The sequence below is a fragment of the Halichoerus grypus genome, chromosome 9, assembly GCF_964656455.1.
Source record: "Halichoerus grypus chromosome 9, mHalGry1.hap1.1, whole genome shotgun sequence".
NCBI lineage: Eukaryota > Metazoa > Chordata > Mammalia > Carnivora > Phocidae > Halichoerus > Halichoerus grypus.
The window spans coordinates 121,027,230-121,050,085 of NC_135720.1; the positions used below are offsets into that span (position 1 = coordinate 121,027,230).

The window sequence follows — 22,856 nt, forward strand, 5'->3', positions numbered from 1 at the left end:
CCTTACATGGTAAAAGGGACTTAGAAGATATGATCAAGTTAAGGACCTTGAGATGGGGAGATTATCCTGAATTACCTGGGTGGGCTCAATGAAATCACAAGAGAGAAGCGGGCAGGTCAGAATCAGAGAAATGAGGACAGATGTAAAGCCCAGACTATGCGGGGCCATCAGCCAAAGAATGGAGGCAGCTTCTAGGAGCTGGAAAAGGCAAAAAAATTCTCCCCTAGATCATCCAGAAGGAAGCAGCCCTGCCGACCCGTTTTGGACTTCTGATCTGCAGAACTGTACAATAATAAACTTCGGTTGTCAGCAGCCACTAAGTTTGTGGTCATTTGGTAGAACAGCAATAGGAAAAAAAGACACTGGTTTGTTCACAACGCAGCTGATCCTGGCCGCCTGGGCACGACCATGAGCAACAAGATTGCCCCAGGGTCGCAGACACCCTCCAGGCCCTGCTTCCTGTGCCCTTGCCGACAATGGCCAACTTCTGCGTGCCGGGCCCTGCTGGAGCCCTTGACATGCATCGTCTCGTTCTGCTGAGGTCAGTGCCGTTTGCGCTCCTGCCAGAGGCAGCAGGTGGCCAGGACAGATGAGGGCAGTTTGAGGCCAGAGACTGAATCATCTCAGGACCGCCCCCCCGCCCGCCTCCCGCCGTTGTTGCTCATTCTCTCTGTCTGGCGTGTCTCTAATCTAATTTGTAAACGATGGTCTATGAATAAATAAGGTAAATAATGTAATTCACTGTAAATAAAAACAAAATTTTGGTCACCGTGCCATGTGGAAACAGCTGGGCAGAATTCACCAGACCTGGAGGGTTGGCTTGAGACAGTCTGATCTAAAACGTGAGCAATGTAGAAAAGACACATTTTGCTTTGAAACAGGGGGACTCCAAAGAGATACACCATTTTCCACTACGGTGGCTGACACGGGGCCAAGGAGGGAACCAGAGGGCCTATGGCACGGACAGCAAATACGAATCTAGCGCCACTGGGTGGGCATTTTGCACTAGAGACATTCTTCTGGGCCCAGTCGTAGCTGGATGACCCATGCTTCCAGGAAAGGAGCGCAGGACTCATCCACATGTACATAGAAAGAAGGAAAAGAGAGGCCCTCCAAGGGAAGCTTTATTACCAAACTGAAAGTTAGTACAGATCACTATTCGTTATTATAAGTTTAACAAATTATTATAAGGTTTCAATAAACCTTATTTAACAAGAGGGGCTGTTTTCTGGCTGGGCTACTACTCAATACAATATTGAAGTTCATCAATGCACCTGTTTCCCTCACCTGCTTTGCTGTTATAATTGAAAACATTTTGGGAAACAAAGCGACAAATCAACCATAATCCCATAGCCATGCAATCTGGTTTTTTTTTTTTTCTTATTTTATCTTCTTTTTACATGGTATGTATATTTTTAGCTCAAAAATTTTAAAACCACATAAGAAATATGGTTTCCAGTTTGGGAAAATGGAAAATAAGCAAAACAAAGTTACTGGAAACTCCACCCAGAGATAAGGATCATTGTCCATAGATATGAGGTTTAAAATTTTTTCTTCAATTGTGGTAAAATACACATAACGAAGCTTACCATCTTTACCACAGTTAAGTGTGCAGTTTGAGGCCCTGTGACACCCGCCCTGTTGCATTACCATCTCCACCGTCCGTCCACGGAGCTCTTTTCATTTTGCAAAACTAAAACTCTATACCCATTAAACACTAACCCCCCCATTCCTTTCCCATCGCCCCAGCCCCTGGCAGCCCCCCTTCTACTTTCCGTCTCTGAATTGGACTATTCTAGGTATCTCAGAAAAGCAGAATCATACATTTGTCCTTTTGTAACTGGCTTATTTCACTGAGCATAATGTCCTCAAGGTTCATCCATATTTTGGCCTGTGTCAGAAGCTCCTTCCTTTTTCAGGCTGTTATCCCATTGTGCGCAGACACCACATTTTGTGCATCTATTCATCCATCTATGAACACCCAGGTTCCTTCTTCCTTTGGCTATTATGAATAGTGCTGCTGTGAACATGGGTGTACAAATATCTGAGTCCCTGCTTTTATTTCTTTTGGGTAAATATCTAGAAATGAAATTGCTGGACCACATGGTACCTCTATGTTTAATTTTTTGAGGAACCACCATAGTGTTACAGACGCATTTTCACAGGCAGATGGGTCATCATCTGATCTTTTGCCTTCCTATTTCCTAGGGGGTTGCAAAGTGCCTCACTCTGCAGTTTTGAAAACGTGCTCCATTAAGTCTTGGAAAAGTCTTGTGAGTCTCTTAGGGGCACAACCAGAGGAGAGTGGAGCTGGGTGGTGAGACTAAGGAGTTGGGGATCACCGTTTCAATACGAGTGTCTCCACGGTTAGGTGTTTTATGTGACGCTTCCTCCAAAAATAGTTGTTTAAGAGGGAGTGTCTCACATTAAAAAAAAAAAGTGTGAAGGCCACTCTAAATATAGATCAGCCCCAACCAGTACAATTTATTTTAAGTCTCAAACAATGTGCAAAAACATCAACAAGAAAGTACAATAGTGGTATAGTTTGCAAACCCTACACATAATGGGTCATGTTAAATGTTAAAGTTCCTCAACTGTCTTCAAATCACAATGGCTCTCGGGAGCCTTCAGCTACACAGCTTGTCCTCGAAGTCTGCAGTTTCTGGAAGGCTGGTGTGTTGGCCATGGGCAAGCCCCCGGCAGAGCAGGGTCCAGCCTCCTCCGGGCCGCTTCCAGCCCACACAACCTCACCTTACACGTTTTGGACAATGTCTGGCCAGAAAGAGCTACTCAAACTCCGAAGCACTTGGGTCCACCAACTAAAGAGACCCAGAGAAGGAGAGAACTAGGTAGAGACCACAGAGACACAAATAAAATTTGAGTTTGACCCTACTTGACCTTGAGAGTTTTGCCCTCTAGATGAAGCAGGCATAAACCTAGGCTGGTGAGTGTGCGTCTGTGTGGGTGTGTTTAATCGTTCTGTCTGAGCAGGTCAAAGAATGAACTTGAATATCCCATCAATCTCAATCTTAGATTTTTTTTTTTTAAGATTTTATTTATTTATTTGACAGAAAGAGATGTGGCGAGAGAGGGAACACAAGTAGGGGGAGCGGTAGAGGGAGAAGCAGGCTTCCCGCTGAGCAGGGAGCCTGATGCAGGGCTGGATCCCAGGACCCTGGGATCATGACCTGGGCCGAAGACGGACGTTTAAGAACTGAGCCACCCAGGCGCCCCTCAATCTTAGATTTTAACTACTTTGACTGCCTTGTTATGGCCTACTTATGGCTTCTCCTGTTTTTTCTCTTCTTCCATCTCATTTCCTTGCCTCCATTCCTTTTCAGCATCCAGGTGCTGGGCAGTAGCGGCATTTCCCATCATTATCCACTGCAGAGCCAGGACACACAAGCGTGCATGCACCTCGCAGTGTGCTTCTGGAGCGTGTCTCAGCTCACACCAATGTCAGCAGGGAGGAGGGAGGGAGCAGAATGACTCGTTCTTCCACCTCTTGGTGCCTCAGTCCCCTTGATCAGTAAAGCTTTTGAGAGGGTTCGAACTTTAAACGACGTGGATCTCTGGGGGCACCTGGGTGGCTAAGTTGGTTAAGCAGCCCCTCTTGGTCTCAGCTCAGGTCAGGATCTCAGGGTCCTGGGATCAAGCCCTATGGGATTCTCTCCCTCCCTCTCCCTCTGCCCCTCCCTCTCAGCGTGCACTCTCTCTCTCTCAGATAAATAAATAAACAACATGCACCTCCCAGCAAAAATCTAAAAAGGCATTCATTTCAATACCACACGAACAACACGTGTGGGCGCCAGGGCCACGTGCCACAGGGGAAAGGTCTGATTTCCAGCCATTACGATGAATTAGCTTCAAACCAGTTGTCCTTTTACAGGTGAACAAATAAGGCCTTGAGCGATTAAATTACTGTCCTCAGGTGTGGCAGAAAGAGTGACAGAATCTCAAAAGCAAGGCTTCTGCTTTCCAGTATGGAGGAGCCCCCCAGGAGCCTTGTAGGCCTGTGAGCTCCCTGCTTCTCTACACGCTGCCCTAAGTGAGTTTATTCAAAGAGCATTTATGTAGAAATTTCCTTACATGGTTTGGGGGATGAAAATGCAAACTCGGTGCTATAGGTCCTCAGCTGGAGCCCAGCCGCCAGGGGAGAAGAGATACCTGAGTGCATGGCTGGCCCGAGAGCCGTGAGCTCGGTGACAACTGCAGGAAGGGCACGTCCACACGGGGCCTAGGTGAGTGGGCCTGCAGGCTTTCCTGTGAGACTGTGGTTAGAGACAGAAAGGGAGGCTACCTCGTGGCAGGTTGACGAGTCTGAACTTGGTTTGGAAAGTCATGCGTGGTTTTAAACAAATGTTGGGTATGAGTACTTCGGAGTTTTAGAAAAATCACGTGGCCCACCATGGGCCGGTGGGAGTCGCTGGGAAGCCCATGGGGAGGCCACCTCAGCAGACTACCAGGCGCTGGGATGCAGACATGTCTTTGTCGGACGAGGAGGAGAGAGAATTGCTGGCCCGCGCGACGGGTCACTTAGGCTTAGGGAGCAGGAGAAGTCAAGGATCTGTCTGGGTTTGCGGCACACTTCGGCTGAGCCAGGGGCCACGGGGACAGCTGCATGAGGAAGCCGGCTCAGAACGGGGAAGCTGCCACATTCCCCGTGAGGTTTGTGGGACCTCCCAACCGAACCCATGAGCAAGGACGGCCAAGGACTGCTGCGCATTCGGGCCGGAGTCTCAGAATCAGCAGGGATTCTCCTGTTAGGAGCCATTAGCTTCCCTATTCCAGGAGCTTCCATGTGGTTGGATGAAATTCCTAAGAATGTGTAGTGGAGACACAAGGAAAGAAATTCAGCTAGCTCTGAGAACTTTCCAGTATTTGGAGGCAGTAAGAGGAAGGAGGAAGAGGTGCCTGTGACCCCTTTATGGGAAATGCGAGGGGAACAGAGAGAAGGGGGAGGTGTGTGTGAGGAGGCAGGGGAGGCCCTGGGGGCAGCTGCGTCTGAGTAGGAGGCCTCAGAGGCAGAGGAGGAGGATCTGGGACGAGGAAGTGAGTTAAGGGAGCTCCTGCCATGCGACCCGAGGGGCATCCTGGTGAAGAAGCATTTTTCCAAGTTGAGGGGAAGCGACAGATGAAGGCAATAGGTTAAACGGTTTTGTTTTGTTTTGCTTTGTTTTGTTTAATCAGGGCAAAAGCAAGAACACGAGGTCATCAGTAAGCCACTGGCAGAGGGACCAGGCAGATGTGCCGCTGGGATTGGCCCAAGGGAGGTCGTGGCGGCTCCAGGCCTCCCTCTCAAGGCCACCAAATCCAATGCAGTGTCACCACCCACCCACCGCTGCCCGCGGGCCACATGCCCGAGGAAAGACACCCAGGCCCGCACTACTAAAATGCCCAGGCCCCCCGGGCTTCTGCTCCCAGGCCTCCGAGGCCACAACTCCAGCGCCAGGCCAGGGTGGGGGGACAGCCGTCCCCCCCGCCGCATGTGATGCCCTCCCACCCCCAAGATGCTGTGGAGGGCTCTCAGGAGGACCCCTGGCACCCGCACCCGCACGGCTCTCCTCTTTCCCCCCCTCCCGCTGTCACCCTCCTACCTCCTCTCCCTGTCTGCAGGTCCCCTGCCTGGGCTCTCCCTCCATTCCTCTCCCCCGGCTCACCTGGAGCTCTCTCGGGAATGTTCCAGCCTGGGCCCCTGAGGACCTCCCCAGTTCCTGCACCTGGAAGGTCCTGCAAGCCTGGTGACAGGAAGGTCTTGTTGGAAACACGTGTGCCTTTTTATTTGGGCTCATGGAAGTGTGGCCAACTCAACTGTCCTTACTTGACCTACCACCTCTCTGCCCCTTCTGTTTCAAGGAAAACAGACCCCTCCCTCTTCCCCAAGGCCTAGTGGTTCCATTAATTGCCTTCTCTCCTCTAGGTTTAATTTCTTGTACCGCGTGGGAGTCATGTTATTCACATCTCATACATATGCCCAGTCTCCCCCATGTTAAAAACCAAGTAACCACACTTCTCTTACTTCTCATGGGCCTGTACTCTATTTTTCATTCTTCTCCTGATAGTCAAGTTTCTTTAAAAAGTATACACTATTGGGGTGCCTGGGTGGCTCAGATGGTTAAGTGTCTGCCTTTGGCTCAGGTCATGATCCCTCGATCCTGGGATCCAGCCCCATGTCTGGCTCCCTGCTCACAGGGAGCCTGCTTCTCCTTCTCCCTCTACTGCTTCCCCTGATTGTCTTCTCTCACTCTTTCTGTCGAATAAATAAAATCTTTAAAAAAAAAAAAGTATACACTGTTGCCTTTTTCCCATATTCTGATTTATTCCTTACCCACTGCAGTTTGACTGTCACCCCAATATTCCCCAAAACTGCCCGCCTAAGGTCACCAATGACTTCTAATTGCCATAGCTGAAACGATATCTCCTGGCTTATATTTCATTTTATGTTGGTAATGTTCAGCTCTTTCGCCGTTGCTGCCCTCCCAGGGTTTCCAGAGGACCTTCTCCTGGTTCCTTTCCTTTCTTTCCACATTCTTCCTTCCACCTGAAATGTCCCATCTTTCCATTCTAAGCTCTCTTCTTTTCATTCTCTCATATGCTCTTCTTGGATGACCTCTATATGCATGGATTCAAGTTTTGACAGTTACTGATTACGTCCAAAGCTCTGGCCTGTCTCTTGAGCTGTAGGCATTCCCAGTCTCTGTACTACTAGACATCTCTCAGAAACCTGGGGTGAGCCTTTTGCCCCACTCCCAAAGCTAAATGATCAATGGTCCTGTCACTTCTACCATCTGAGCACCCTTCCCGTCCACCCTATCCTGGTCACCTCCATTGCTTGCGTGAGGCTCTCCTCATTTCTCTCCTTCATCTGATCCATGCTGACCTGCTCTTCACACGGAAGCCCAAATAATCATTCCAAATCTAATCATGTTACAGCTCAGCTGAAAATCCTTTATAACATCTTCTTACCCCAAAGATCAAGTCCAAACTGTCAATCAAAGAGTGTAAGCCCTTTAAAGTCTTGGCTATGTCTTCGTTTCTTTCGAGCTGTGGTAAACTTTTTGTGGTCCCTCCATATCCTGCATGCATATTCCTCTACATGTACAGCTGGGGCACCTGGCACCCTAGCTTCTCTATCAAAATGCAGCTCAAACAGTACCTCCTCCAGGAAGCTTTCCCAGATATCCCCAAGTAGTGTATGCCTCTTTTGTTTCAAAAAATCCCATGGCCATTCTGAACCCCAAATCAATTAAGTGAGGATCGCTTGAGCAGGAACCCAGGCAGTAGGATGGATTCCAGAGTGCGGACCATGGACCACTGAGGGAGAGTTCTCTGATTCTCAATCATTCCCCATGTGATTATGGAGAACGGCAGGTTCAAATTCTGCAGGGCAAGGTGGGCAGGCTGGACACCCAGGGAGGGGCTGATGCTGCAGCCCATCTGGAGGCAGAATTCCCTCTTCTTCGGGGGACCTCAGTTATTCTCTCTTAAGGGAAACTGATTGGATGAGGCTCACCCACATTATTGTGAGTAATCTGCCTTACTCAAAGTCTGCTGATTTAAATGTTAATCTCATATTTCCCAAGTCCCCACTCCTTGATGTGGTTTTTCTGACTGCCTTGGCTCTGGACTTCCGAGACCCCAGGAAGGACACACACCTACCTCACTCCCGGGCTGGGCCCTGGGACCTCCACCTCAGACTTCCTCTTGTCCAGGAGCGCTGTGGCGTCCAGGCACAGTGGAGTTCCCACAGGTTGAGATCCTGTAGCCCATGTGGTTAGATGGGAGAACATCCCACACTGAAGAGTCAGCCGAGACTAATTGTGAGGAGGCCTCCTGAGCCTTCGCTGGGGATCCAGATGTCTGCGTTCAGTGACCAGCTGCTATATTCTCCAGCAAGAGCCTCTCCTACTTCCCCCACCTCACCTCCCACTCTCCCCACAACATGCTCTGCAGGTTCTCGTGGTTTCGAGAAGGTGTGGGGGAAAGAGTGCATGTGCCTCTCTTGACTCATGCCAGGAGAGCAGAGGGAGAGTCATGAACCATCGGAGCTAGAAAATGCATAGACTGCAGACTGCTCCTCCTGGTTTCCAGGAGGGGAGAGGACACGAGGCGGCGTTTGTGTGGTTCCTTCGCCGTGGGACAGTTCGTGGAAGAGACCAGCTGTGGTCCATAGGCCTCCTTCCCTTAGCTCTTTCTGCCATACCCTGTAGTGACAATATTGTCACAGGACAGTATGAAAGAGTGTCCCACACATCCTGTTTGGGAGGAGGAGTTGAAGGACGGTGAACATGTGTCACAAAGGGCGAGGGCGTGGTTGTGTGAGTGCTTACGGAATGTGGTTTTCACTTCCTGAGAGCAGCCAGACTACATGGCTCCGTGCAGCCTTCTTCCTCCTGATCTGTGATGCTGCTTTGCTGGAACAAAACCGACACTTGTTTTTTTTATGTTCAGTTAGCCACGGTATAGTACATCATTAGTTTTTGGTGTCGTGTTCAATGATTCATTAGTTGCCTATAATCCCCAGTGCTCATCACAGCATGTGCCCTCCTCAATACCCATCAGCTGGCTACCCTATCTCCCCACCCCCTCCCTTCTGAAATCCTCAGTTTGTTTCTCAGCGTCCATAGTCTCTCATGGTCTGCCTCCCTTTCTGATTTCTCCCCCTTCAGTTTTCCTTCCCTTCCCCTAGGGCCCTCCACCCTATTCCTTATCTTCCATATATGAGTGAAACCATATGAAAATTGTCTTTCTTTGCTTGACTTATTTCACTCAGCATAATCCCCTCCAGTTCCATCCATGTTGATGTAAAAGTTGGGTATTCATCCTTTCTGATGGCTGAGTAATATCCCATTGTATATATGGACCGCATCTTCTTTATCCATTCATCCGTTGAAGGGCATCTTGGTTCCTTCCACCGTTTGGCTATTGCGGACATTGCTGCTATGAACATTGGGGTGCATGTGCCCCTTCTTCTCACTACATCTGTATCTTTGGGGAAAATACCCAGTAGTGCAATTGCTGGGTAGCTCTATTTTTAACATCTTGAGGAAACTTCATACTGTTTTCCAGAGTGACTGTTGCAGCTCGCATTCCCACCCACAGTGTAGGAGGGTTCCCCTTTCTCCACATCCTCACCAACATTTGTTGTTTCCTGTTTTGTTAATTTTTGCCATTCTAACTGGTGTAAGGTGGTATCTCATTGTGGTTTTGATTTGTATTTCCCTGATGGCTAGTGGTGTTGAACATCTTTTTCATGTGTCTGTTAGCCATTTGCATGTCTTCTTTGGAGAAGTGTCTGTTCATATCTTCTGCCCATTTTTTGACTGGATTATTTGTTTTTTGAGTGTTGAGTTTGAGAAGTTCTTTATAGATCTTGGATATCAGCCCTTCATCTGTAATGTCATTTGTAAACATCTTCTCCCATTCTGTGGGTTGCCTCTTTGTTTTGTTGACTGTTTCCTTTGCTGTGCAGAAACTTTTTATCTTGATGAAGTCCCAAAAGTTCATTTTTGCTTTTGTTTCCCTTGCCTTTGGAGACATGTCTTGAAAGAAGTTGCTGTGGCCAATGTCGAAGAGGTTGCTGCCTGTTCTCCTCTAGGATTTTGATGGATTCCTGTCTCACATTGAGGTCTTTCATCCATTTTGAGTTTATCTTTGTGTATGGTGTAAGGGAATGGTCCAGTTTCATTCTTTTGTATATAGCTGTCCAGTTTTCCCAGTACCACTTATTGAAGAGACTGTCTTTTTTCCATTGGATATTTTTTCCTGATTTGTAGAAGATTAGTTGACCATAGAGTTGAGGGTCCATTTCTGGAATCTCTATTCTGTTCCATTGGTCTATGTGTCTGCTCCATTGGTCTATGTGGCCAATACCATGCTGTCTTGGTGATCACAGCTTTATAATATAGCTTGAAGTCAGGCATCGTGATGCCCCCAGCTTTGTTTTTCTTTGAAACTGACATTTCAACTTGAAAATGATCCTCTGCTTTTTTGCCACTCCTGCTGAGTTCAGTGTGCCCCTCCACACTAACATGTGCATTCTCTTCTCCCCAGTTTTCCCACCACTTCTCTCCACTCACGCCGACATAAAACCTTCTTGGGTGCTATTTGGCAAGTCTACAGCATTAATGAATCGCCTACAGAAGATCTGCTTCTGTCCTATTTCACTCCCCTGCTACCCTGCAGCTAGTACCATGTCACAGCAACACGATCCTAAATTCAGAGTACTCAGCTATCAAGGGGTCACGCAGATCACCCAAAACATGCTCATGTTCAAATGTTTCGATTACTACCCAAATGAAAGCATGCTCTTAAAAAGAAATGTTGCGGAGCACCTGTCATGCTCCAGGAATGTGCGAATAACCCAGTGGACCTCAGTTTCAAAAGCATCACATGACTTTTGCCAGGTTTTGTGTTTCAAGGAACTTGTGAGAGAAACAGAAGTGTTTCTGACATGATACCACCTGGTAATGGCCAGTAATGACTTGTTAGTGTCCTGTCACTCTCTCTCTTAATAATAAGGGTGTTATTTAGAAGTACAGTCCACCCCTGAACAACACGGGGTTTGGGGCACCCACCCTCCCGCACAGCCAAAAATCTGTGTATAACTTTTGACTCCCCAAAAACTTAACTACTAATAGCCTACTGTTGACCAGAAGCCTTACTGAGAACATAGTCAATTAACACATCTTTTGATTGTTATATATATCGTATACTATATTCTTACAATAAACCAAGCTAGAGAAAAGAAAATGGTATTAAGAAAATCATAAGGAGGGCGCCTGGGTGGCTCAGTTGGTTAAGCGACTGCCTTCGGCTCAGGTCATGATCCTGGAGTCCCTGGATCGAGTCCCGCATCGGGCTCCCTGCTCGGCAGGGAGCCTGCTTCTCCCTATGACCCTCACCCCTCTCATGTGCTCTCTCTCTCTCTGTCTCAAATAAATAAATAAAATCTTAAAAAAAAAAAAAAAAGAAAATCATAAGGAAAATCCATTTATAGCACTGTACTGTAGTTATTGGGAAAAAATTGCATAAAAATAGACCTGTGCAGTTCAAACCCGTGTTGTTCAGTTGCATGACAATTAATTAGAGCAGTCTATTTGTCTTCTAAATATGTCCATTCCTTTTTGGGGGGCTTTGACTGGATGTATTGCAGGTGGCAAGTTAAATAGAAATATAACCCTCCTAGAAGTATATGGTATGGCATGGTATGGTATAGTGTAGTAAAGTATATGGAACATGGTGTGGTATAATTAACACACCCTGGTTTGTCTGGGACAGTCCCAATAAGAGCTGTTGTCCGGTGTCCCACTTAGTTCAGCAGTTGTCACACCTTTTTCATTTTTAATGGAGTATTTTTGCTAATAGCTACATTAAACCGGGAGGCGTTTGGTAGACCTTTACTTAGTATGTCAAGATTCTGCCCTGGTCTTTCCGACACTGTGTGACACTCATAGTTACATCAGTCAAGGCCCGGTTAGGAGACAAAACCACCTCAGTTCTTTGAACGGGGGAAGCAGTATACAGACTTGTTCGATAGGCAAAGGAGTGAAATGGGACTCCCAGGGGAGTAGAAGTAGAGGTGCAAAGGGCCGGCTGCTATCTCAGGGCCGAGAAGAGTGGACAATGAAAGACAATGAAAGGACCAAGGGCCTGGGAGACCCCGCTGAGATTCAGACCTCCTTGGAGAGGAGGTGGTTGCCACGGGCGCATGAAGCCAGCCACGGGCCAGCGGGCCTGGGTCAGAGCCGGCCCAGAGAAGCCATCTGCTGTTGCTGGTGGGTGGAGCTGGTCCGCAGAAGCAAAATGCCAGGTAGGGATACAGTGGGCTGAGGCTGCAGCCTTCGTGACCGCAGAAAGGCCACTGTCGGGGGGGTGGGGTGGCCAAGCAGGGGCATGCAGGTGGAGCTGGGCGCTGTGGCCTGCTACCCCAGCAGTGAGAACCACAGGAGGACCAGCATCTGGGAGGGAAATCAGTGCCTTTCTACTGCTGTCGAATGTCTCTCTAGGGCCCCCTACTGATGAATCCCAACATTGGCCCCGCTGGTGAAGTAGTAATACTGATAAGGTTATTTTTTTGTTTTTTGTTTTTTTTAAGATTTTATTTATTTATTTGAGAGTGAGAGAATGAGAGAGAGAGAGAGAGAGCACAAAAGTGGGGAGGGTCAGAGGGAGAAGCAGACTCCCTGCTGAGCAGGGAGCTCGATGCGGGACTCGATCCCGGGACTCCAGGATCATGACCTGAGCCGAAGGCAGTCGCTTAACCACCTGAGCCACCCAGGCGCCCCAATACTGATAAGGTTTTACAGTGTCAATGAAGGGTGGAGTTAGAGCCCAGAGACGGTAAACTGCTAACTGACATAGCAATGCGGAGCGCTCTCACTGCTCACTATAACGTGGGGTGAAATCTGAAAGGCAACTAGTGAGTCTGCTCCTCTTCTCCCAACCTTCTCCAGGCCCTCCCTTTCCACGCACATCACTCAGGCAGACCTCATTTTGTTGTGCTGTTTTAGCGTACTTTGCTTTATTGAGCTTTGCAGATACTGTGGTTTTGGGTTTTTGGTTGTTTGGTTGTTTTTTGTTTTGTTTTGTTTTGTTTTTTACAGATTGAAGGTCTGGGGCAACCCTGCAACAAGCAAGTCTCCAACAGAATTTGCTCACTTCGTGTCTCTGTCTCACATTTTGGTAATTCTCGTAATACTTCAAACTTTGTCATTATATGTGTGATGATGATCTATGCCTGGCGATCCTTGATGTTATATCGTAATTGTTTGGGGGCACCACAAACCATGCCCATACGTGACAGAGAACTTAATCGATAAATGTTGTATGTGTCCTGCTTCACTCCATCTCTCTCCCTCTCCTCGCGCCTTCCTATTCCCTGAGACACAACAATAGTGAAAATAGGCCAATGAATCACCATTCAAATGAAAGAAAGAGTTACACATCTCTCACTTTAAATTGAAAGCTAGAAATGATTAAGCTAAATGAGGAGGGCATGTTGAAAGCCAAGACAGGCTTCTTACGGCAAACAGCCAAGTTGTGAAAGCAAAGGAAAAATTCTTGAAGAAAATTAAAAGCTCCAGTGAACACATGAATAAGAATGTGACACAGCCCGATTGCTGATATGGAGAAAGTTTGAGTGGTCTGGATAGAAGATGAAACCAGCCACAACATTCCCTTAAGCCAAAGCCTCTTCCAGAGCAAGGCCCTAACTTGCTTCAATTCTGTGAAGGCTGAGAGAGGAGAGGAAGGTGCAGAAGGAAAATCTGAAGCTAGCAGAGGTTGGTTCATGAGCTTTAAGACAAGAAGCCTTCTCCATGACATCAGAGTGCAAGGTGAAGCAGCAAGTGCTGATGGAGAAGTTGCAGCTAATTATGCAGAAGATCTAGCTAAGGTCATTAATGAAGGTGGCTGCACTAAACGATGTATTTTCAATGTAGACAAAACAGCCTTCTGCTGGAAGAAGATGCCATCTAGGACTTTCACAGCTAGAAAGGAGAAGTCAATGTCTGACCGCAAAGTTTCAAAGGATAGGCTGACTCTCTTGTTGGGGCTAATGCAGCCGGTGACTTGAAGTTGAAACCAGTGCTCATTTGCATTCCAGAAATGCTAGGGCCCTTGAGAATTATGCTAAGTCTATTTGGTCTGTGCTCTATAAATGGAACTACAAAGCCTGGATGGTAGCACATCTGTTGACAACATGGGTTACTGAATATTTAAAGCCCACTGTTGAGACTTAATGCTCCAAAAAATGATTCCTTTCAAAATATTCCTACTTACTGACAACGTATCTGGTCACCCACGAGCTCCAACAGAGACGTACAACAAGATGAATGTTGTTTTCACACCTGCTAACACAACATCCCTTCTGAAGCCTATAGATCAAGGAGTCAGTTCAACTTTCAAGTCTTATTATTTAAGAAACACATTTTGTAAGTCTAGAGCTGCCAGAGATAGTGATTGCTCTGATGGATCTGGGCAAAGTCAATTGAAAACCTTCTGGAAAGGATTCACAACATTCGTGATTCACAGGAAAAGGCCAAAATATCCACAGGAGCAGGAGTTTGGAAGAAGTTGATTCTGACCTTCATGGCTGACTTTGAGGACTCAGGACTCCAGTGGAGGAAGGAACTGCAGATGTGGTGGAAACAGCAAGAGAACTAGAATTAGAAGTGCAGCCTGAAGATGGGGCTGAACGGCTGCCATCTCACGATAAACTTGAATGGATGAGGAATTGCTTCTTACAGATGAGCAAAGACAGTGGTTTCCTGACATGACACCTACTCTCAGGGAAGATACCGTGAAGACTGTTGAGATGACAACAGAGGATTTAGAATGTGACATAACTTAGTTGATCAAGCAGCGGCAGGGGGTGAGAGGAGTGACTCCAGTTTTTGAAAGAAGTTCTCCTTGGATAAAATGCTATCAAACAGCATCACAAGCTACAGAGAAATTGCTCATGAAAGAAAGAGTCCATCAATGCAGCAAATTTCATTGCTATCTTAAGGTACAGCTGCAGTCACCCCAATCTCCAGCACCCACCACACTGACCCATCACTGCCATCAAGAAGGAGGCAAGACCCTCCACCAGCAAAAAGATTATTCACTAAAAGCTCACATGATAGTTAGCAGTTTTAGCAATAAAGTATTTTTAAATTAAGGTATGTACATTTTTTAGATATAATGCTATTACTGCACACTTCATAGACTATAGTATAGTGTAAACATAACTTTTATATGTGCTGGGAAATAAAAAATTCAATTTGACTTGCTTTATTGTGGTATTCGCTTTATTGTGGTGGTCTGGAACCAAAACCTCAGTATCTCTAAGATATGCCGGTATAAGGAACTAACTTACTCATAAAGCCACAGTGTATCTGTTGACGAGGTGGTGTGCGTGGTCACAGCATCTGGGGACGGGTAAGTTCTTCTGGTCTCTAGTGTGGGTGGGAGAGGTATCTGGTCCTTCAGTTGTCTCTTGGTTGTGCCGTGGTTCCTGCAAGGCCTATGAGAAGCCACCATCTGGCAGGAGCAATTGGAAACACAGAGAATTATAGTTTAGACATATGTAAAATATGTAGAGGGAAATAGAGGCTGGCCAGTCCAGTTACGGTGTATTATAGAAAATCCAGTTATAGAGATTATAGAAAAAAAATCTAAACTCTCTGACAACAGTGATTTTATCATTCATTATAGAGTGAAAATCTACATTTACTTATTGTATGGTTATACTTCTTTATTTTGCGGTAAATCGTTTCAGCAAACAGCAGGCTCAAAAATTAAGTACTGAGTTTTCGTATGTCAAGAAATGGAATGTGTAATGTGTACAAAATGGTATTTACCATCCACCATAGTGGGTAGCGTAGTGTGATCTCTAACCATGTGAAGACCAGAAGATGCTATCTATAAGAAAATACCAGCATTTCCTTCAAAAGGTAGTAGTTAATTTTTTTTTAAAGATTTATTTATTTATTTGAGAGAGAGGGAGAGAAAGTGAGAAGGGTAGGATCAGAGGGAGAGGGAGAGAGAGAATCTCAAGCAGACTCCCTGCTGAGCATGGAGCCTGACCTGGGGCTCAATCCCACGACCCTGAGATCATGACCTGAGCCGAAACCAAGAGTCGGACTCTTAACCAACTGAGCCACCCAGGCGCCCCTAAAAGGTGGTAGTTATTTTAAGAAGATTCTACCCACAGATAACAATCTAATGAGGGCAGCTGCAGGGGGTACATATATATGTCACTTTGTGAAGCAGACTTTTTCATTTGATCGAATGACTGTTATTCTAAATTAATTTCTGTCATTTTCAAAAAGCAAAGCCATATGTGAACGTGTTGGCTCCATTAGCAGAAAAAAAATTACATCTTGCTAAAGCCAGTTTCATCAAAGCTTCCAATAGAAAAGCACTTTAAGGTTTTCATTTAATTCACAGATAGAATCAAAGTTAAGCTTTTGGGAGTTGTATCTCCCGGCAGTGAAATCTATAGTACTCTGTGAGTAGATGCTGTTATAAACTTAGTTAAAATGTGTATCAGTGAAGATGTTTGTAAAGACAATATGAGTCAAATTTTGATGGAACACACCCCTGTGTAAACTCGATATTCTTACGAAGTTAAAAACCTCTGGAGAAGAAATGACCTGGAGTTGGTTATGAAATACACACAATTTGGACCGCATTAACAAGTTGCAATATTCTTCCAAGCAAGATATAATATGTAGTTGTGCAAATTTACAAGTACTCTTTATATAATCACGACTACAAACTATTTGTGATGAAGCCGCTGATGAATACAAAAACAGAGGTCTACATGGCAGAACATGCTTTTCCTCTCTGGTGGCCATTAGCAGATGGAATACAGTTCTGTGTGCTCTTTCGAAGAATGATTTTAAATTAGCCTAAATGTCCAATGATGGTGTTCACCTTTGAACTGAGTCCTCTAAAGGTCGGGTGCATTTTGTTCAAAAACAATTAGAAATGTTTAATCAAAATATTCAAAGAGTGGAGTATCTAAATTTAAATTTTAATGGTCAAACACAAAATTTGCAAACAGGGAGATAGTCAAAGTTGTACCTACAAAAACATGGGAGAAAGTAACAAGTTAAATAATCTGAGCTCAACGGTACACAGGACTTAATTATGAAATTCTATAATCGAATTTTGGAATTTCTTGGCCAGTGGGAAGAATCTTTAGATAGAGTTCCTATTTTTAATTGGATAACTTTATACTCTATATTAGAATCTGATGAAACTGAGGTCAAAAATTTTGTAGCATATACATTGGGAAAAACTTCAAAAGAGTGATATAGATAAATAATTTGATACGGTTTGTCCAATATAAGTATTTGGAAAAGAGACACATAATGTGTGGAGGCAAAAAGACTGCAGCTATGGAAATATTCCCACTGAGATATTTATACATTCTGTCGATGCAAAATGAGCAAATCTTTAAAATTTCTTAAACAAGAAAAAGAAGACAGTTTTATTTGCGCTCAAGTGAGGCCAGCTGCCCAGGATACTCAGTCTTCAAAAAGAAGTCAGTGCTCCTCAGAAGGACTGTGTAATACAGAGTCATACATGGTTTTTTGTTATATCAAGAGTTACAAATCATCAGGACATAACATAACATTCAGAAAATAACAAACTTTATCTTATGCTTTTAGTATGTGCAAGGTTGCAGGCTTTGAGGTGTGGGAACTTAGGGAGATTTTCACTCTTATCTTTAGTTTGAAATGTTTCTTTTAGGTTATTTGCTGACGAAGCAGATAGACAGTGTGTGCTATGGGCAGAAATAGAGCCCGTGCTTTGAAGTGTGGCTAAGTCATTCTGATCCTGGTAGAAGTATAGCTTCCCCGGGAGCCCAGGAACAGGGCCCACAAACATGAAAGGTTGAAAAGTTCCTTTATCAATTTTAATATGAAAAAAATAGAATTGAGAAGATCTTTATTTTTCAGAATTTGCTCTGAGCTTACCTAGGTCCCTCAGCATCTGAAAAATGAGTGTTTTCTCAATAAAAAAAAAAAATGCTATATTCTACAGCAGTTCTGGCTACATAATTTGCAGGATCCAGTGCAAAATGAAAATGAAGGACCCTCTGATCAAAACTTTGAGGTTCAAGACAATAATAAGAGAGCATTAAACCAAGTGTGGGCCCTTCTGAGAGGGGCTCAGGATGGCTGCACAGGCCACGTGCTTAAGAAGCCACGAGTGCTGGTCAACAGACAAGAGCCAAGTGATGATGACAATAATTTCAAATTTGTGAATAATACAATGAATGAAAAATCGTTAAAAATTTTTAATAAGATCATATCGAAAAATAAATTTTTGAAATAAATACCAGTGACATTTCAGCAGATTCAGCTAAGAAGCAAATTAAAATATATTAAAAGGTGGCAAGAATAATTAATCTGTTTATTTTTTTAAAGATTTTATTTATTTATTTGAGAGAGAATGAGATAGAGAGAGAGCGTGAGAGGGGGGAGGGTCAGAGGGAGAAGCAGACTCCCTGCTGAGCAGGGAGCCCGATGAGGGACTCGATCCTGGGACTCCAGCATCATGACCTGAGCCAAAGGCAGTCGCTTAACCAACTGAGCCACCCAGGCGCCCCTTATCTGTTTATTTTTAAACATTTAGATAATCGGGGGCACCTGGCTGGCTCAGTCAGTGGAGCGTATGACTCTCGATCTTGGGGTTGTGAGTTCGAGCCCCATGTTGGGTGTAGAGATTACTTAAAAATAAACTCTTTAAAAAATAAGTAAAAAAATAAACATTTAAATAATATATTTTTTAAATTGTGCTTTAATTTATATGTTAAATTTAATCTTTTGAAAAAAAATATTTTTAAAGACCATTTTGACAAGAATTACTTTTAGGTCCACTTTAATAAAAACCAAGTTGGCAGTCAGTAAATCAATTTCTAAAAATAAAACAATTATTTTCATGACCTCTTTCATTTTCAGGTGTCCTAGTTTGGATACACTACATACCTAGCAAGTATATTTGATTTCACACTTTAATATTTCATGTTATATAGATGTGTATAGGTGTTACATACACTTTATAGACTGAAAAAATAATTCTGTTTTCAGAAAAATGTGTGTATTGTTCTCTAATCTGATTCCAGCTGTGTGTTGATCTGTTTCCTCTAAGAAAGGGGGAGGAAAAGGAAATGTTACTTCTAAAAAAGATTTTTTTTTTAAAGATTTATTTATTTTAGAGAAAGAGAGAGTGCTTGAGAAAGCAGGGGGAGGGGCAGAGGGAGAGAGAGAATCCTCAAGCCGACTCCACCTCCTGAGTGTGGAGCCCAACTCGGGGCTGGATTCCAGGACCCTGAGATCATGACCTGAGCTGAAACCAAGAGTTGGACGCTTAGCTGACTGAGCCACCAGGTGCCCCTAAAAAAGAATATTTTTAAAATAGCTACAAGTTCACAGAAGAGTTATGACACCTATTTTCAGCATTCATTTCCCTTTATAGCTCACTACCTTTTAGCAAAGTGACATGGGTACATGTGACTTTCAAGAAAACTGGTAACATAACTGTCCTTGGCATTTAAGAAAGTATCTAAATGACTATAAAAAAAGAAAGGGTTTTTAATAATACTGGGAACTCTTTTCTAATGTTGAGAAGAAAATGTATCTAAAGTTTTGTCTACAGATTAAAAATAGCAACAGCCATATAAGTGATATTTATCTCAAAAGGTATCTATGGAAATTAAATTAGTGTATGTAAAGGGCTCTGCATTTGGTCTAGCTGATTAAAAAATAAAAAATATCAATAAATGGGCCTATTATTGTGTCTCTTAGCCACTGTCGTCTCCTGTAGGGTTAGATAGCTATTTCTGCATCTACTGATATCACTACACAATTTTGCTCCTTTGTTCTGTAAATGAGACAGATGACATTAATTTGATCATGTTGTATTGACTTTGCATTCCTGGGATAAACTCAACTTTTCCATTGTATCCTTATATTGTCAAGGCTGTGGTAGCCACAAGCAATGAGACTGATTTTTTGTTTTGTTTTGTTCTATTTGGTTTTGTTTCATCCCCCGCATATTTTGGCTAAGTCTGATTTGTGCCTTGATCATCACATACAGATTCTACTGCTGGGAATTTGAACCCAGGTTCCATCTGACTGCAAGGCTTGCCCTGTTCACCAAGATCCAAACAGTCTCAGTAAGGGAGTGAATAAAAAACATGGCCCCAGTGCGTTCACAAAACAGTTGGGCCTTACCTGATGATTCCATTCTCTTTTCTTCAGACCATGCATTAAAGCTTCAGAAAGAATAATAAGAAGTCAAAGTACTTTACTGAAATAAAGACACTGAAGTGCATCCAAGGACGGGCACCTCATTTGGCTCTGGCCACCAACTGCATGACCACTGTAGGCCAAATTCAGAGAGGGTCATTCCAAACAGAACTGTGCTTGCACTGATATTTTAAGGCTGAGTCGTTTGAAAGAATGAATTGATATAAGAACTTGAGGAAGAAGGAGGATAAGATGGTAGAAATGTGAGAGAAAATCTTTTCAGGCATTTATGACGATTTAAAAGGAAAATACATCTCCAACAAAATATTAGCAAACTGAATTCAACAATATATTAAAAGGATCACACACCATAATCAAATGGGATTTATTCCAGGAATGCAACATCCACTAATCAATCAATGTGATACATCATATTAACAAAATGAAGGATAAAAATCATATTATCATCACAATAGATGCAGAAAAAGCATTTGACAAAATTCAACATCCATGCATGATAAAAGCGCTCTTCAACAAAGCAGGTATAACAGGAACATACCTCAACATAATAAAAGCCACAGCTATGACAAGCCCATAGCTAAAATCATACTCAGTGGTGAAAAACTGAAAGATTTCCCTCTAATATCTGGTACTTACGAGGATGTCAACAGTCAGCACTTCTATTCAACATAGTACTGGAAATCCTAGCCAAAGCAATAAGGCAGAAATAAGAAATAAAATACATCCAAACTGGATGTAAAGTAGTAAGTAAAATTGTCTCTATTTACCGATGATATATTATATGTATAAAACCCTGAAGACTCCACACATACACACACACACACACAAATTGTTACAAATTATAAACAAATTCAGCAAAGTTGCAGGATGTAAAATCAATATACAAATATCACCTGTATTTCTATACACTAATAACAAACTATCAGAAAGGGAAATTAAGAAAACAATCCCATTTACAATTGCATCAAAAAGAACAAAACACCTAGGGGGTGCCTGGGTGGCTCAGTCATTAAGCGTCTGCCTTCAGCTCAGGTCATGATCCCAGGGTCCTGGGATCCAGCCCCGCATCAGGCTCCCTGCTCCGCGGGAAGCCTGCTTCTCCCTCTCCCACTCCCCCTGCTTGTGTTCCCTCTCTCGCTGTGTCTCTCTCTGTTAAATAAATAAACAAAATCTTTAAAAACAAAACAAAACAAAACACCTAGGAATAAATTTAACCAAGGAGGTGAAAAACCTGTATACTGAAAACTATAAGCCACTGATGAAATAAATTGAATAAAAAGATATTTTGTGCTTATGGGTTGGAAGAATTAATACTGTTAAAATATCCCTGCTGCTCAAAGCAATTTACAGATTCAACATAATCCCTATCAAAATTCCAATGGCATTTTTCAGAGAAATAGAACAAACAATTTGTTTGGAACCACAAAAGACCCCAGAAAGTCAAAGCTATTTTGAGAAAGAACAGAGCTAGAGACATCACACTTCCTGATTTCAAACTATATTACAAACTACAGTGATCAAAACTGTATGGTATTGGATTAAAAAAACAGATAAAAAATTAATGATAGAATAGATTAACAGAAGATTAACACATAGATTAACAGAACAGAGAGCCCAGAAATAAACCCACACATATATGGTCAGTTAATTCACAGCAAAGCAGCCAAGACTATATATACAGTGGGGATGTACACACACACACACACACACACACACACACACACACACACACAATGGGGAAAGGACGGTCTCTTCAGTAGTGTTGGGAAAACTGGAAAGCCACATGCAAAGAATGAAATTGGACCACTATCTTATACTATACACAAAAATTGACTCAAAATGAACTAAAGACTTAAATGTAAGATCTGAAACTATAAAACTCCTAGAAGAAGACATAGGGGATGAGTTCCTTGACATTGGTCTTGACAATGACTCTTTTTAGATTTGACACCAAAAGCAAAAACAAACAAGTGGGACAACTTCAAATTAAAAAATTTCCATACCATGATGGTAAAGGAAACCATCACCAAAAATGGTTTCCTATAGAATGGTATGAAAAGGTATGAGAGGGTAACCTATAAAATGGGAAAAAAATATGCAAATCATACATCTGATAAGGACTCATATATATATATATGAACTCATACAACTCAATAGCAAACAAACAATCCAATTAAAAAATGGGCAGAGGAACTGAATAGACATATTTCCAAAGAAGACTTACAGATGGCCAACAGGTACGTGAAAAGATGCTCAGCATCACTAATCATCAGGGAAATGCAAATCAAAACCACAATGAGATAACAACTCATAACTGTTAGAATGGCTTTTATCAAAAAGATGAGAAATCCCAAGTGTTGGCAAGGATGTAGAGAAAAGGGAATCCTTGCACACTGTTAGTGGGATTGTAAATTGGTGAAACCATATCATCCAGTAATTCCACTTCTGGATACATATCCAAAGTAAATGAAATCAGTCTCTCAAAAAGATATCTGCATCCCCATGTTCATTGTAGTATTATTTACAATAGCCAAGACATGGAAACAACCTAAGTGCCCACTGATGGCTGAATGGATAAAGCAAATGTGAGACACACACACACACACACACAACCACACACACACAGAGTGTTTTATGGCATTATTCAGCCATAAAAAAGAAGGAAATCCTGCCATTTGTGACATTATGCTAATGAAGTAAGTCAGAGAAAGACAAATACTCTATGATCTCACTTATGTAGAGAATCTAAAACAAGGGGGGGAAACCCCAAATTCATAGATACAAAAAACAGATTGGTGATTTCCAGAGGTGGGGGCTGGAGCAGGGGTGAGTGAAATGGGTAAAGATGGTCAAACTTCCAGGTATAAGAAATAAATCTTGGGGTGCCTGGATGGCTCAGTCAGTTGAAACCCAGATTCTTGGTTTACTCAGGTCATGATCTCCCCGACCTGGGATGGAGACCCTAGTCAGCTCTGTGATCAGTGGGGAGTCTGCTTCAGGATTCTTTCTCTGCCCTTCCCCACTCTCACTCCCTCCCTCTCTCCCTCTCTAATACATTTTTTAAAATCTTAAAAAAAAGAAACTCAA

General features: G+C 43.5%; 1 protein-coding gene and 1 long non-coding RNA gene across 6 annotated transcripts in view; both read right to left on the minus strand.

The window, feature by feature from the left end:
- SERPINB9 (serpin family B member 9) overlaps positions 1–22,856 on the minus strand; it is a 60,534-nt gene that overhangs the window by 36,652 nt on the left and 1,026 nt on the right. The window contains exon 1 of one of the 5 annotated variants that reach the window (XM_078055625.1): positions 7,660–8,205. The exons of the other annotated variants lie outside the window; for them this stretch is intronic. Within the exon in view, the coding sequence (XP_077911751.1) occupies positions 7,660–7,790 (131 nt within the window). The 5' untranslated portion in view covers positions 7,791–8,205. Of the gene's footprint in view, positions 1–7,659; positions 8,206–22,856 lie in introns of those variants that run through there. 5 annotated transcript variants of the gene reach the window in all.
- On the minus strand, positions 2,461–7,647 carry LOC144379105 (uncharacterized). Its single transcript, XR_013441348.1, has 2 exons — positions 5,661–7,647; positions 2,461–4,818 (listed from the first exon to the last, which is right to left on the minus strand). It is a non-coding gene; the product is annotated as an uncharacterized LOC144379105 (long non-coding RNA).